Source organism: Phaseolus vulgaris, chromosome 1, assembly GCF_051622355.1.
Source record: "Phaseolus vulgaris cultivar YP4 chromosome 1, ASM5162235v1, whole genome shotgun sequence".
NCBI lineage: Eukaryota > Viridiplantae > Streptophyta > Magnoliopsida > Fabales > Fabaceae > Phaseolus > Phaseolus vulgaris.
This window is the reverse complement of record NC_143498.1, coordinates 47,035,660-47,051,312: the sequence shown is the minus strand read 5'-3', so window position 1 is coordinate 47,051,312 and position 15,653 is coordinate 47,035,660. Positions and strand designations below refer to the sequence as shown.

General features: G+C 32.2%; 3 protein-coding genes across 3 annotated transcripts; 1 reads left to right on the top strand and 2 right to left on the bottom strand.

The window, feature by feature from the left end:
• Positions 1-240: 240 nt before the first annotated feature.
• LOC137814433 (DNA-binding protein S1FA) lies at positions 241-2,250 on the top strand. Its single transcript, XM_068617178.2, has 2 exons — positions 241-323; positions 1,852-2,250. Exons 1-2 carry the CDS (start codon positions 270-272, stop codon positions 2,047-2,049), a joined length of 252 nt encoding a protein of 83 aa, XP_068473279.1. The 5' UTR covers positions 241-269; the 3' UTR covers positions 2,050-2,250.
• A 1,982-nt stretch (positions 2,251-4,232) lies between these two features.
• LOC137814439 (TFIIB zinc-binding protein) lies at positions 4,233-7,150 on the bottom strand. Its single transcript, XM_068617183.2, has 5 exons — positions 6,909-7,150; positions 6,696-6,736; positions 4,798-4,857; positions 4,632-4,688; positions 4,233-4,542 (listed from the first exon to the last, which is right to left on the bottom strand). The coding sequence occupies exons 1-5, from the start codon at positions 7,021-7,023 to the stop codon at positions 4,468-4,470; spliced, it is 348 nt and encodes a 115-aa protein (XP_068473284.1). The 5' UTR covers positions 7,024-7,150; the 3' UTR covers positions 4,233-4,467.
• Positions 7,151-9,374: 2,224 nt separating this feature from the next.
• LOC137814438 (PLAC8 family protein) lies at positions 9,375-12,256 on the bottom strand. Its single transcript, XM_068617182.1, has 3 exons — positions 11,693-12,256; positions 11,082-11,284; positions 9,375-9,823 (listed from the first exon to the last, which is right to left on the bottom strand). The coding sequence occupies exons 1-3, from the start codon at positions 11,931-11,933 to the stop codon at positions 9,584-9,586; spliced, it is 684 nt and encodes a 227-aa protein (XP_068473283.1). The 5' UTR covers positions 11,934-12,256; the 3' UTR covers positions 9,375-9,583.
• Positions 12,257-15,653: the final 3,397 nt, after the last annotated feature.

Genomic DNA, 15,653 nt, shown 5'->3' with positions numbered 1-15,653 from the left:
TTAATTCTATTTTGAAAAAAATGTTGTGTTATCATTTAATTTTCAACTAAAAATAAATGAATAAAAATCTAAATTAATTAAAAAACTGATTTTGTTTTTTAATTTCAAGGATTAAATTAAAAAAAAAACACCGCGAATCGATTTAATTGGGTTAATTAAATAAACCCATGGGCCCTGGGTGGTTTCTGGAACCTTCTCAGAGGCCTGGTTAAAATTTGAATCGGAATCTCAGTTTGTTTTGATAGAAACACGAGTTCTCTGCATCAGCCATGGCCGATGACTTCGAGTTCGCAGATAAAGTTCCTCCTTCGTTCGATCGAGTGGTACATTTTCAATTACTGTTCCAAACCTTCAATTTCATCATCGCTTATTACTTTACATCTCATTTTAATCGATTCTTGCACAATGTTCTTCCTCGCACGTATTTTACGGATTAATTAGGTCTTAAAGTTATGGATCGAACATTTCATGTGGTCCTGTCGTGTTTTATTCTCAGATCTTTGGATTTATGGAATCATTAGCATCTTGCTTGATTTTTTTTTTGTTTTCCGTCGTTGACCTTTTCAATTTTCCAAATTCTTAGTAATTCTAATGTTAAAGATTCAGTGAAAAATAAATTAGGATTCCTTTTTCTTTCGAAAAAATATCGTTCATCTCTTCAGCTAGGATTTTGATCAGGTAAATTTCGCCTTCAGATTTAAAGACTTATTTATGATTATTGGATTGTTTATATTCGTTACTGTATTGTTACGCAAATCTATGCTTTATTGCATTACTGTTGTGAAGTGGGGGAGCTACGTTTCGTGAATCGTGAAGTGTTTTTGTGTAGGTTAGATTTTATTTGTTATTCAATGCGTTGCTGTTTTGTGTTTTTCGATGTTGATGCCTATTTATTTTTGGATTTTAGATGATAGCAATATTACAGAGCAAATGGTTTGTGGTTAGTTTCAACTTCATACATGACGCGGTTTAAACCCTTTTCCACAAGTTATCAGCAAATGATGGGGTTTGTATGAGTGGAATAACCTTTTGGAGATTTTATGATGGAATGGAGTGAGTTGAAATTGTTTAAGGGTTCTATTCTAACCCGTACCTCCGAAGTGGGGGAAAGAAAGAGAGTTTATTGATGGAATAAAATGTTCATCGGATTCCATTCCACTCCAACCTAGTTTAAAAAATCTAAGCAATAGAATTTAGTATCCTTACTATATATCATTCACATTTTACCGTCTATTCAAAGATAGTTAAAGCGATTCTAGTTTTATGTCACGATATTCAATGTTTTGGCCACTTAGATAAAATTGAAGAATATCCTATTTTTCTTGAGGATAATACTGTAATGAGACATATTACTTCTCTTATTTCAAAATTTGACCTGTGCTTCAAAGTAGTTTTAGAAAGTATTTTGTATAATTTCTGCAATGTTTTATGTATTCTAGCTCACATCACTCATTTGACATGCTGGGTTTGATTTCACTAAACCTAGGGGAGCACACTTTAGAGGATAAAGTGAAATAATAACCATTAATTAGAAAATCAATGGCTGAGATTGTACTAAACTTTTGATTTTTGTTATATATGTAATTGATTTTGTCACAGTTCTCAATCATTGATTTTGTAATCAATGGTTTTAAGTGCACTTTATTTTTTAAAGTGCATCTCCTCACATTAGAGGAGTCAAATCTATTGCCTATTTTGGGTACCAAGCTTTCTCAACTATATTGCACCTTCCTTATTGATGGTAACCTTTTTTATCAATCATTCTCAAACAAGTTCAATTGTTTGATTGTTCTCTTTTATATTTTTTTTCAATTCCTTTTTGCTTAGTGCATTTTATTTTGTTATACGTAGGCCTCAAACCAAGGGTTCAACCCAGGCTTAATTGTCCTCCTGGTTGTTGGTGGGTTGCTGTTGACATTTCTCATTGGAAATTTTGTGCTCTACACGTATGCACAGAAGACCCTCCCTCCTAGGAAAAAGAAGCCTGTTTCAAAGAAAAAGATGAAAAAGGAGAGACTGAAGCAAGGTGTTTCTGCACCTGGAGAGTAGACCTCGTAGTCACTTTATGTTCTATGGTTTGAATTGTACTATTAAGATCAAGTTTCTCCTTCCGTAGTGTCTTGGATTACTTTGATTTTGATTTTTTCTACCTGTGTATTACTGATAGAAAGCTTAGCCCCATAAAGTAGTGCTTTAGTAATATTATTGGGACTGGCTATTTCAATGTCAAATCACCAATTTGCTACCTAACTGATCACTCATAGGATTTTGTTTGGTTGACGAGCAATTGAGAAAAGTGAAACTTGGAATTTCAATAGTACATAGGATGGGAACAAACATAGAAGAGAAGATTACCAAATATTTTCCCCTGAAGACCCAAGTTCCTTTTGCTAATCTTACGAAGGGAAATGTTGTTTCAGTTCTTGCTCTAACATTCTTTCTTTTCCAATCAAAACTTGAAACACAAAATTAAGTGGTAGCAAGAATCTTTTCCCAAGTAGTTACAGTTCATTTCTCCATGGTAGGTAGATTAATGCTAGGCCGACATATAACAGGTTCAAGAGAAGATCGTTTTATCTTTTACAGGGCACTGCAATCTTGATTTCCAACATCACCATTTAACTAAAAATTAATCATGTGTCCTCTCTTCTGATTTTGTTAGGCAAAACTAGTTAAGTCAGCTGGTAGTTAATAAGCCAGTTACCAGCTAGTTCATAGTTGTGCTGACAAGCTTTTAGTTTATAAGTTTTGAGCTCGGGTTGTCAAAGTTAGTTAATATGGTTCACACATGTTAGTTCACCACAAATTGAGCTAATACCAAGTTAATTTAATTTCACTTATTTTTGGTGAGTCATAAATTTTGTAAATTGATTTGACTCATTAGAAGTTAGTGGGTTTGTTGGGTTGGCTATTCTCCTAACTATATTTGTTTTGGAACAAAGTGGACTGACTTAATCAATAGCATTACAGATCGAAGTAAAAAATTATATTTCATAGCACTTTAAATTAAAATAACTTATATAATCGGTCACATAATTAAAAGTAGTAAATTCGTATAATAAAAAAAGTATAAAAAGTTGTTGATGGGTTATAGGTTGACTCACCCTCAAGCTAGTTTGAATTTGATTAACTTATGAATTAATTGACCTACATTTTCAAAGTTATATATTTTTTTTTTCAAAAAGTGGCAACTCAGATTAGTTCACAGGTTTTAATTCAACTTGACACCCTTTTTTTTAGCAGATAAGTTAATTTATTAGATTAGAGATATTTAATAAATTACATATATATGATAAAAAAATTGTATTAATGAAAATATATTATTATTAATTTTAATTTTTTGTTAAACTTTCAAGTGGTTCTAATTATTTTTTAAAAATGTCATGCTTTTTATTTGAACAAGTTATTTTCTTAATAAATTGATTTAATAATTGATAATCAAATTTAAATTTTATTTTTCAAAATTTTATTTTATTTTTCAATATTTTATTTTATTTTTCAATATTTAATTTAATTTATTATTTTAAACTATTGTTACATTGATTTTTTTTTTATTGTGTGTAACTTTTAGATGACATTATGTAATTAAAGATTTATTATTTTAATTTGAAATGTTAATATTTTTAATTTAAACTGTATAAAAAATTAAAAATAACTTAATAAATATTAAAAGTAATGTGATAATGTATCTTGAAATAGATGATAATAGATGAAATGAAATTAATAATAATAATAAAATAATATATTAAAATACAAGAAATAATAATTGAATAAAATTAAATAAATTATAAATTAGTTAAAATATATTATAATCCATAAGTTTCTAAAATAAATTATTTTAAAATATTTATTAAATATTTTATGCTAACTAAATTAATTTATAAGCTACTTAAATAAAGTATCACCTACCTTATCAAACTTGTTCATCTATATTTTGGGCAAATTCTTCTTTCACCTTACAATAAATTGTGACTTGCACCCGATGCATCTCAAATATTTTAAATTAAATAAATTGATAACGAAAATGGATTTAGATTAAATTATAAACATAGGACAAATTTGTTTCTAATAACAAAATTAATCACCTGATGAATTAGATAATCGAATCTTATAAATAATACAAGTAATAGTAAAAGTTTTCCTTGCATTGCTTTATGCCATTATATTAATTATAATATTGCATGAGAAAAAATATCAAAAAATCCTTCTGCATAAAAATACTCTAAACATATGTTTACCCAAAAATTAATTACTAAACCTCAATCCTTAATTTAAAGTATCTGTCATCTCACATTCATATATTTCCTCTACTTTCACTTTCTACACTACCAAATAAGAAAGAAAATGACTTCATTTTTCTTTCATTTTCTCTTGTACAAAAAAAACTGAATGATCATCTCACTATTCACTCATGATTTTCTATTTTTCCATACACTTTCCTCCCAAAGATAGCCTTAAAATAAACCATTAATTCTCCTGAGATTGATGACCACAGCGCGTACATGTATAGAAAGTAGTTTGTCCTTCATCAGCTGATCTCATCTGAAATTAGAATTGAAATAAATAATTCTGAACTATAAATAAGCTTCAGATCAAATTGGCAAATCTAAATTATAAAGTCTAAACGATACCTGTCTGGTATAAAAGTTAGCTTCATCATGGCCACATTTTTCACATTTCTTGTTGACCTGACAAGAAACAATGACATCTTTTTGAGAGAAGAAACAATAACATTTAAAACATACAAATATCTTCTAATAAATCAAGCTATTTAATATGTATTGCATGATACATTACCTTAGACAATTGCACCTTCTGTTCCTCAATTATTTCTATTCCAAGCTCTCTTCTTATATCCTGCCAAACCCAAGGTTACTTGAAGAACAATTGCCAATAATAGTCTACATAAAATTGAATATGTTCACGGCTATGATAAATCACAAATTTGGCTTATTTCAATTATATGATGAATCTCTCAACAGACTCAAGCTGATCACCTAAGCTGCTGAAACTACTGTTAGGAAATTTAGAACTTCAAAATTTAACAATCCTAACCAGTGTTGTCAAGATCGGGCGAGTTATCTTGTGAGTTTACAATTTTTTAGGCAAAATCATGTCGGATCAGAGATGGGATGGGACTGTCTTCCGCTCCGCCACTGCCTCTCTCTCATTTTGGAGGACAAAGATGATTATCATATGATTAATGTGAATGATTTTGTTTGATAGTTTATCTGTATTAAACATTATTTTGAATCTATTGTTATTATTTTATGTATTTGGCCCATTTAGTTATGTTATATATTTGGACCATTTCATGAATTATGAATCTATGTTAAATTATGTTATGTTTTGAACCATTTCATGAGTTACGATCTCCGAGTCGAGGTACGATCTCCGAGTCGAGGTACGATCTCCGAGTCGAGGTACGATCTCCGAGTCGAGGTACGATCTCCGAGTCGAGGTACGATCTCCGAGTCGAGGTACGATCTCCGAGTCGAGGTACGATCTCCGAGTCGAGGTACGATCTCCGAGTCGAGGTACGATCTCCGAGTCGAGGTACGATCTCCGAGTCGAGGTACGATCTCCGAGTCGAGGTACGATCTCCGAGTCGAGGTACGATCTCCGAGTCGAGGTACGATCTCCGAGTCGAGGTACGATCTCCGAGTCGAGGTACGATCTCCGAGTCGAGGTACGATCTCCGAGTCGAGGTACGATCTCCGAGTCGAGGTACGATCTCCGAGTCGAGGTACGATCTCCGAGTCGAGGTACGATCTCCGAGTCGAGGTACGATCTCCGAGTCGAGGTACGATCTCCGAGTCGAGGTACGATCTCCGAGTCGAGGTACGATCTCCGAGTCGAGGTACGATCTCCGAGTCGAGGTACGATCTCCGAGTCGAGGTACGATCTCCGAGTCGAGGTACGATCTCCGAGTCGAGGTACGATCTCCGAGTCGAGGTACGATCTCCGAGTCGAGGTACGATCTCCGAGTCGAGGTACGATCTCCGAGTCGAGGTACGATCTCCGAGTCGAGTTACGATCTCCGAGTCGAGTTACGATCTCCGAGTCGAGTTACGATCTCCGAGTCGAGTTACGATCTCCGAGTCGAGTTACGATCTCCGAGTCGAGTTACGATCTCCGAGTCGAGTTACGAGTTTTTTTTTTTCGTCTCCCTCTCATATCCACCTCGAGTTACGAGTTTGACAAAATTGATCCTAACTAACTATACAGTATTTGCACGATATAAATTCACCTCTGCTTCCTATCATTGCTACATTGATATTAAAAATCTAAACCCAGGTCTAAATTTCACTCAAACTCCAATGACATTGTCTTCTCACCAATTCCCCCCTGGACAGAGTAAATCAAGGTAGGTCTAAGAGCCTACACGAAAACAACTATTTCTAACGATATAATCACTTACTTTTCAAACGCTCTCTTAGAAAGTTGGTAAAAACAGATTATTATTTCTTCAAAATGAGCCAAAGCAAACAGACACTAAAGCGGTTATTTAATTACACATACCCCAAAATTTATCATGGATTTGGGTCATGCGTGAAGTAACAGTGGAGTTAGACATGCCCATTTTTCTTTTACAAGTAGACGAGGCACCATACGTAAACCCCAGAAACAGAACACAGGCATATAAACTACAATAATAATTCACCGTCATGTGAGGTAACAGAAACAAAACATACCTCAGCATAGATTGTGTAACCTATTTCTTTATCACGAATATCTGAACACAGGGATGTTCCATTAGAACACATAAAAAATCAATTGAAGAAAGTTATACATAATTTATGTATATACACACAGATAATATAAAATTCAGAAAATAGGAAAACACGTTCCCAAAGAAAAAAACAAGCACGCGGATCAATTTGAAGAGAAAAACAATAGGGTTTAACCTTGTATATCTCGGAGAGTTTTGCACAAAGGGCATACGGCGTACTCAGAGTTAGGGACGGTGAGCATTGTCCCACACAAATGGCAGAACAAGAAATCGAGCCGAGAAGAAGCCATCGTGTACGCAAAACGCTATCGATTTTGGGGGCGAAACGCACCGTTTTGAGTGTAGTGCAGAAGATGAAGCTGCTGCAAGTGCAAAAACCCTAACGACCCATGATTTGGGTTAAGAAGCGACTATATCATTTTATATGATACCTGAATTTACTTAAATACCCTTCTGTTTTATATTTTTAAATTACTCTTATTTGGTCTAACAATTCTATAAGTGTTTTTAAAAACTCAGTTTGTCTACATCATCTCTTCTACAAACATTTTTCCTTTACATTTCAATTGTTTTCGTGTATTCTTCTACATTTTTTTTTAATTTGAAATAATTTATTTCAGTATTGTGACTCGTACTCTTGGTTCTATTGATTTTTAACATATCTTATGTTAAAATCTGGATCTTTTCTCTTCCTTAATAAAATAGTTTTGTGTTGCTTTAAAAAAAATAGTTACTATAGGAATCGAGAGAAAGTTGTGAAATAGTTATTCCATGTTCCATTATCACTTAAAAAACATTCTTGGTTCAATTGGTTTCTCGTGTTATATAGAATTTTTATTTATAAAGTGCGTGATAGAAAATTATTTACAAGTCTTGTTACTCTTAGTTCACTTGACAATTCTCAAGACAACCCACATATTAGTTCACTCAACAATCCTAAACTCAATCTTCTTAAACAAAATTTTGAAATCGAGTCATATAAATAAAAAATGCTATTGAGAAAAAATCTCTCAATCAGCAAGTTTCCGCAATGGAAAGTAGTCACTAAGAAAGGCACACACAAAAAAAAACTGCTAATTTATTTAACTAAAAGCTTGTGATTGTGCATAAATTAAATGGTATTAAAAGAACCCTTCTGTGGTACCGTATCCAAAAAAGGGTGAGCAAAAATATTTATAGAATGCAAAAAATTGTGCCACATATTTATTAGCTTAGTGCTCCTTAGTGCTCCTTCACCTTGCACTAATGCATTGTTTGGATCAGATGATCGACTTTTGAAGCAGATGTGCATGTGCAAACGGAGGAAGTGAGTCTTTTTTTTCTTTTCTCATATGCACGCGAACTAGAGAGTACATATAGTTATACCCATTCAAAGTTACTTTAATATCCTTATTTCTTCAAGTGTGTGCATGTGAGAGGTTCTTAAATTTGTTGAAAGTTATGAGATTGAGAAAGAGGAAGTAGAAAACATAGGAAAAACCCTGCATGTGAGTGAAATAAATTTGTTTTACTGTTGAACAACAAAGTTGTTATAAGAAAGAGAGAATTAATTCTCATAGTTATTATAAGAAAAAAATAATCGATTTTGTTGTGTGTAATTATTGATTTGATTTGCAATAATAATGAATAATAATAAATTTTATTTAATAATAATAATAATTTTGATTATTATTATTAATCTTATTGTATATACACAATATATTCTATTATATGATATAATATTATATTATATAATAAAAATAAAATAATATTAAAAGATATTTAAAGAATATAAATAAAATTATTAAACATTACATAATAATAAAATAATATTATAATAACAAAAATTATATATAATAAAAAATGTATAAAATAATTATTATTATTTTCATAAATTATTATAAAATTATTACTATTATTTAAATTTAATGCAAAATTATTTATTTTTTATTTTTTAGAATTATGAATATTTCAATAATTTATTTCTATGTAACAATTTTCAAATTTTACATATATTCATTATTTTCCATCTAAAAAATTATTACAATTATGAATATTATCATTTTATTTTTAATTGAAACTAAAATCTAAAAAAATACCTCATTTCGTTATTCAAATATTTTAAAACACATGGATAAATTTGTAAATTTACATTTTACACTTTTAAAAAAAATTATAATTTCTTCTCAAACATCATATCACTCACAAATTTCAATAAATCATCCTCATAAATTCACTTCAACATCTTTAAATCCAAACAACTTCACATATCCTCTCAAATTCTCACACATCTACTCTCTCAAATCCGCACATTAATTCAACCACACCCTAAAGAACATTACCTATTCCATGAAAATTACTTACTTATACCCCTTTCAAGCAAATGTCCTCCTAGCAAGCCGAAGCATGCGATAACAACTCGATTGCTGTTGAATCTTCCATCATAAAATAGGTGTTGAATACATTTCCAATGCAAATAGGATTACCATTTAAGCTGCACCCTAGACTGAGGAATTAAAATTGTTCACATTACACTTCCCTTTGATATTTAAGCCTGAAGAAACAGGCGGAAAGTACATAACCATCATGCAGGAACTATGCACTTAATGTAGCATATTCTTTCATTCAGTTCATTAAACTAAATAGTAGTTATGCATAGACGTTGACACTAGGAGAAAATTTCTCCCATATGATTCAAATCTATATATAATACAAAATAATAATAATAGGTTTAATGTTCTTATTTATAAAAAAAATAAAAATAAAAAGTCAGGACCTTTTTTTAGATAAAGTCATAAGATGGTTCAACATCAAATTATAGAGGCAACAACATACACAAGAATAGCACTTCCAAGATGATGGAGAATATCTTCAAGCTTCACGTCCCATGGTCTGCTCGGCAGGGGGAATCATAACCAGTACTGGTTGAGAATTAAAGCCAGGATGAGGTAACCTGCGACGGAGCTCACGACCTTCTTGACAAAGAGCACACACATGACAGAAGACATGAGTTGCCAAGTCACATGCCGCCTCACATTGTTCACGCTGTGCCTCATCTTCCAAAATACTTCCACAGCACCCACATGACCTATTAAGTGCTTCGCAAGTTCCCTGATTCCCAAGAACAATAAATGGTTTATATCAGATTTTAATTTTTTCATTAGGGATGTGGTTTTTGTGAACGAGGGAGAGTGGCAAATTATAAGGTTAAAAAACAGCAGGTGGATAAAGGAAAATCTCACTTACACAGGCTTTCCATCTATGAAGCATGCCATCATACATGGTACTAGAGGACACCAAGTAATTTTAAGCAATACAAGTTACATATTGAATACGCCTGAAGTTAAATTGAACTTTGAACAAAACTTCAAGCATACCATTCAGTGACCAATTAACCCCCAAGAAAATCTACATACAAAATACCAAAGTTGTTCTATTAATCCAAATCACCTCCTAATAATAGGACTGTTTTCTTGGTAATCCATAATTGCCACATTTCAATTTCATAAAGGAAGGCTACAGATTAAACCTACTTTCTTAATACAAATGACACAAAATTCGACTAAATACAGGTTCACCACACTGGACATATATCTCATTGTACCAAAACTAAATAGACAAGTGTAAAATATCCAACCAAACATACAAAAAGAAGAGTCGACATAACCAAAATTCTCAACTTCAGAATCAGAAGTTTGGAAAGATTTCTTATTATAAAAGATGAGGAACCCGAACTTTCCAGCTTGACAGAGAGTAGACAACCCAATTGGTATGTTGAATCTAGCCTACTTGGGTTGTACTGCTACAGCATTTCTCGAGGTAGTATTAATTATTTATAGCTGAAATATAAAAGAAATTTAAAGTAGAAAGGCTGATCAATTAATAACCAAGTCCAGATAACATGCTTAGCGGGACCAGGTGCGTCATATTATCAGATACAAAACACTTGTGATATGAAGTGGACTGGATCACGCAGGAAAAGGGTATTACTATCTACTATGTAACGTAACATATTGAATCCCCAGTATCAGTGTGATTTCAGCAGCAGTATAGAGGGATTAGAAGACTAAACTGAAGGGGAAAAAATATACAATAGCATAGGGAGTCTGATTTGAGACCACCCTGATCTCTCCTATGCAGTCCTTTATCCTACTTCCTTACCTCCCCTCTCTACCCTTCTCTCATTTTATTTGACCGCAGCATGCAATGAATTTTCCCTCCAATTTCCTCCCACAGTCATGCTGGCAGTTAATTACCCCCATTCATGCCAATTCCTTTGCCCACTTAACACATTACACCCTCACTTCCAGGTGGTTTCTTAACACATTATCACTAGATTATTAAGAGCAACGAATAAAGAGTAACATACCTCTAAATTGAACCTCCGACGAATAGCAGTTCGGCTAGGGTAGGAAAACCACGGTGCAAGGCAATTCCAACCAAAGCAGGAATTCCCAATTACATACAGTCCAGAATAAGGCAAGCAGTGGTTAGCAAACGTCCCGGGAGCCGATCCAAGTCTCTCAACATTGCTTCCATACAGCACACAAGGAGCCACACTCCCAAGAAGACCTAGCCAATTACAAAGGTTTCAAAGTAAATAAATTTTTCACGAATCCAGATCGAAAACACATAAAAAGGAACGAAATGCCAAAATCCACAATCAACTTTTCTTCATAGCACCAGCCTAAAACACAAAACCAACCCAATTATATGGCACAAAAACAATAACAGATGTTTCCACTGATCCCAATGGTTTAGGAATAGGAAGTCTAAAAGGAGCACGTGGTAAAACTACAATCTGGATCGTGCAGTTGATTGAAATCGCCGAAATACACAGCATTCATTTCAAAATAAATACACGCAAACAATATCCGCGGAGGTGAAATGGAAAGCAAACACGAAACATTAATCCCTAAATTACAAATGCAGAAAACGCAGAAATGAAATAGGCAAGTGCGGGCGGATGGGATAACTCACAAACTTCGAGATCGCTGCTGCAGAAGTGATCGTTCTGGCCGAGACAAGCGCAGACGGAGGAGTTCCAGGGGGCTCGGCCCATGGGCTGGCCGACGACGCTGGCGTGGCCCAACGGAAGCCCATCTGCGGTCCATCCGAGGAGAAATTCGGGAGTGTCGGATGGCGCAGTTGGTTGGGATTTGGTCTGGTGGAGAAGAGGACTTGCCTCCTCGTTATTGGGCTGCTTATCATGATCAGCCATTGAAATTGGAGGTGAAGGGAAAAGGAACGGAACGGAACGGAGCGGAACGGTATTGAGAAGAGAAGAGAAGGGATGTCGGTGGAAACCAGAGACTCCCCGCGTCGTCGTCTTCTCCTTATAATATTATCTAACTAACAATCTGACCCTTTTTCTTACCACACGTAATTTATTTATTCCTTTCTCCTTTTCACTCTCTCTTCTCGACCGCGTCAATGCCACCCAACCACACAACACCACAATGCTATTTTTCTCTTCCCTTCCCTTCCATTTTTACTGAATTTTTTAATATTTTTATAAATTGCTAAATTAAAAATACTACTTTCAAATTATTCGTGAAAATGAAGGAAATAAAAAGGTGTAGATATATATTTTATTACAGATAGAATTGATAGAACAAATTGCTTTTAGAGCTGGACAAAGGTACGTGTCAAAGTTACAACTTACAACCATAAAGTGGTGGATTAAAAATAAATGGTGGTAGGTTCAACTTAGTTGGATTGATCAAACTCAAGCTCCAGAAGTTGAATTCAAACCGAATCAAAATCTTATCTCACGTCCATTTTGGTTTATGCGAATTGCCTATTTGGCAACTTATGGATTAGAAGTTGAGTCCAAAACTTTTGGGCCAATACTTTTTTAAACTCGGGTTAAAATTTATTTTAGACTGTTTCTTCCCGCACCTCCATATCTTCTTCTGCCACAATACATAACATGAAAATACATTTTTATCCTTCTTGTGTCATCTCCGTAGAGTAGTTCCTGGATTATGTAATCCAGAAATTCATTAGAAAAAAGACTTCCGGATTACATAATCCAGAAGCTAAATAAGACTTCTAGATTATGTAATCCGAAAAGTAATAATGCATATGAAAAAAGGCTTCCGGATTATGTAATCCATAAACTAATTACAAATTTGAAAAATGACTTCCGAATTACGTAATCGGAATATTATAGAGGGGTATTTTTGGAAATTCAAAAATTTATGGAGGTGAGAGAAAAAGGTATGGAGGTGCAGGAAGAAACAATCTTTTCTTTTTAATAGTTTTATATGTTTATTGAATTGGGAGGCAAATTCTCCCTCTACATCTATATCTTCACTCTATATTTCTATATTTTTTTAATTCCAATTTAAGTTTTAGAGTTTAATTTCAACATTATCCTTTTAAATGTATGTTAGGATTTTTCATTTATTTTTTTATATATACTGGATTGTAAAAAACATAATATTTCCTTATTATAATATGTATTATGGATTGATTAATTTAGAAGGTATTTTTTATCCGAAAATACCTTTCATATTGTACAATCTAAAATGTAATTTTAAAATATATTATGGATTGTAAAATTCAACATGTATTTTCAAATTTTGAAATACTTTTTGAATTGTAGAATCCAAAATACATAGTAAGGGGATGTTATGGATTATACAATTCAAAAGCTATTACCAAATTTGAAAATATCATCTAGATTTTATAATTCTTAATAATTTTTTTTATAATATTTAGAATTTAGGGTTTAGATAAGTTATGGAGACAACCTATTTGGACAGTGAGTTTTAATTCCAATGGCCCAAAAGCTAAATTATATACATGTTTTAATTAATAGCAATTTTTGAAACTCTTAGGCTGATTGCTTGGCTGTAACATTAACGTTTATTCAATATGTCATTGACTGAAAATAGCATTTAAAATAGTAAAGATAATGAAATAAAATAGCAAAAAATATTGTGAAGATTGGTATTATGATTTCATAGTGACAATATAATGATAACAAATTAATGTAATATAACTTGCTTTAAGAATTAATAAGAATTTATTCCATGAAGAGATTAACTAAATATAAGTGGCTTTAACTTAGAGCATTTAAAATTGAATGTTTATATATATTGAAAGATATATTTTATTAATTTTAGTTAATTTCTCTATTCAATTAATATTTTCTAATTTTTAAGTTTGTAATTTTTTTTATCGATTTCAGTATTATAAATTATGGCAGAGCTCTCAACCACAAGTTTTATTAGAGCAAGGATAAGAATATTTTGAGAGGAATAGAACTCAACAGATACTATGAGAGGAATTCTTAGAAAACTACAATAAGAATGGAACTCAATAGAGACTTTCAGATAAACATTCTTACATATCTTAAACATTGTTCTAGTTATTAAATGTTATAATAGAATTCAATTTCTTGTAAAATAATTTTGGCATACACAATTAGGTCAAGTAGTGTAGAAACTTGGTTTGTATTTGCCTTGAACAATACTAGGCCAATCATAAGAAACTTAGAAGGTGCACATGAAACACATTGCCTTCACATGGCAAGTGTGACTTGCCTTGACGTCACTTTTTAAAACATATTTTTTAATTTGAATCACCCTCCATTTTGCTTGTAGTTCCATTTTGCTTGTAGCTTGGCTGTCCAAAACACATATAAATTAAGGTGCAAGGCATGGTAGAATTCAGATAAATTATATTATAGTTATGCTGCCAAATTGCAAGTTTATAACTCTCCTTAGATTAGACATCTTTGTTGATCTCCTTTCCCTTTTCAAGTTATTAGGTCTCATCTATCACTCTCCAAGATACCTCACAACACTCCAAGTTCCATGAGAATTCTTTAAATTTTACCTTAGCTTCATTCTTCCATTACTTCCGCCTCCAATTTCTAATCAACTGATGCTAATTTCACAATCACAAAAAAGGAATTCCATCAATTAATATATATTTATTGTAATTTTAAACTAAAATTCTGGATAGTTTGATTGAATTTCTTTATCCAAATCCTATAAGAGATATGTGATGTTAATTATCTTTTAATAGATATAGGGTTAACTAATGATTCAGAAGCATTATGGAACCTTGAGTCAAAGAAAAAAAAAATATCCATGGTGGTACAATTGCTGAATAATTTTTTACACAAGTTTGAGTAGAAATATATATGAAATTAAATGTAACTATGTGAATATTTTCATACGTCATCCTTACACTATCAAACACAGACCCCACATAAAATAGAAATGTGATGAAGACATATTGTCCTGAAATGGAATTGGTATTCATTCACAATAACTCACATTAGCAGTTTCTTTGTATTTATTTTCCTTGGCACTTTGATTAGTTGATAGCAGGTGGTCCCAAAACCAAGTTCTGTACAAACCTTTTAGGGGACCAATCTCCTTCATCATGAAATTTCTTTTTGACAACATATACAACTTTTCAAACCACGTCTTCTCTTTCATACATAATTTTGATTGAGATATAAATTATGTTCCCGAAAATACCAAGTCATAGTTAAGAATTTGCTTAAGTTAATAAATTAAGATATGTTCCCATTTGAGTTGAAATACTCAAACAAAATTCATAAATGTGTTCTGTCCAAAATATTTACATGTATGATTATCTTCCACCAAGTGTAAGATAATTTTGCATGAGAAAAAAAAAATCTTCATTTGAATGTAACATGAACGATACTTCATATCCCAGCTATTTATTTTGATATTTAAAAAAAATGCAACATCGTGAATATGGATGATCAAGGCCACAAAACACGTCATAAACAAGCTTTAAGCAAAATAAATGATCAAGCTAAAGAGTACTGAATTAGATTTATACAAAGCAATTTAAACTTATATAATTTAAAAATACTTTATTTTATATGTTTAATTTTTTTGGGTGTGATAAGTGTACGATTGTATAGTTATTGTTTTGTAAATAATTATAT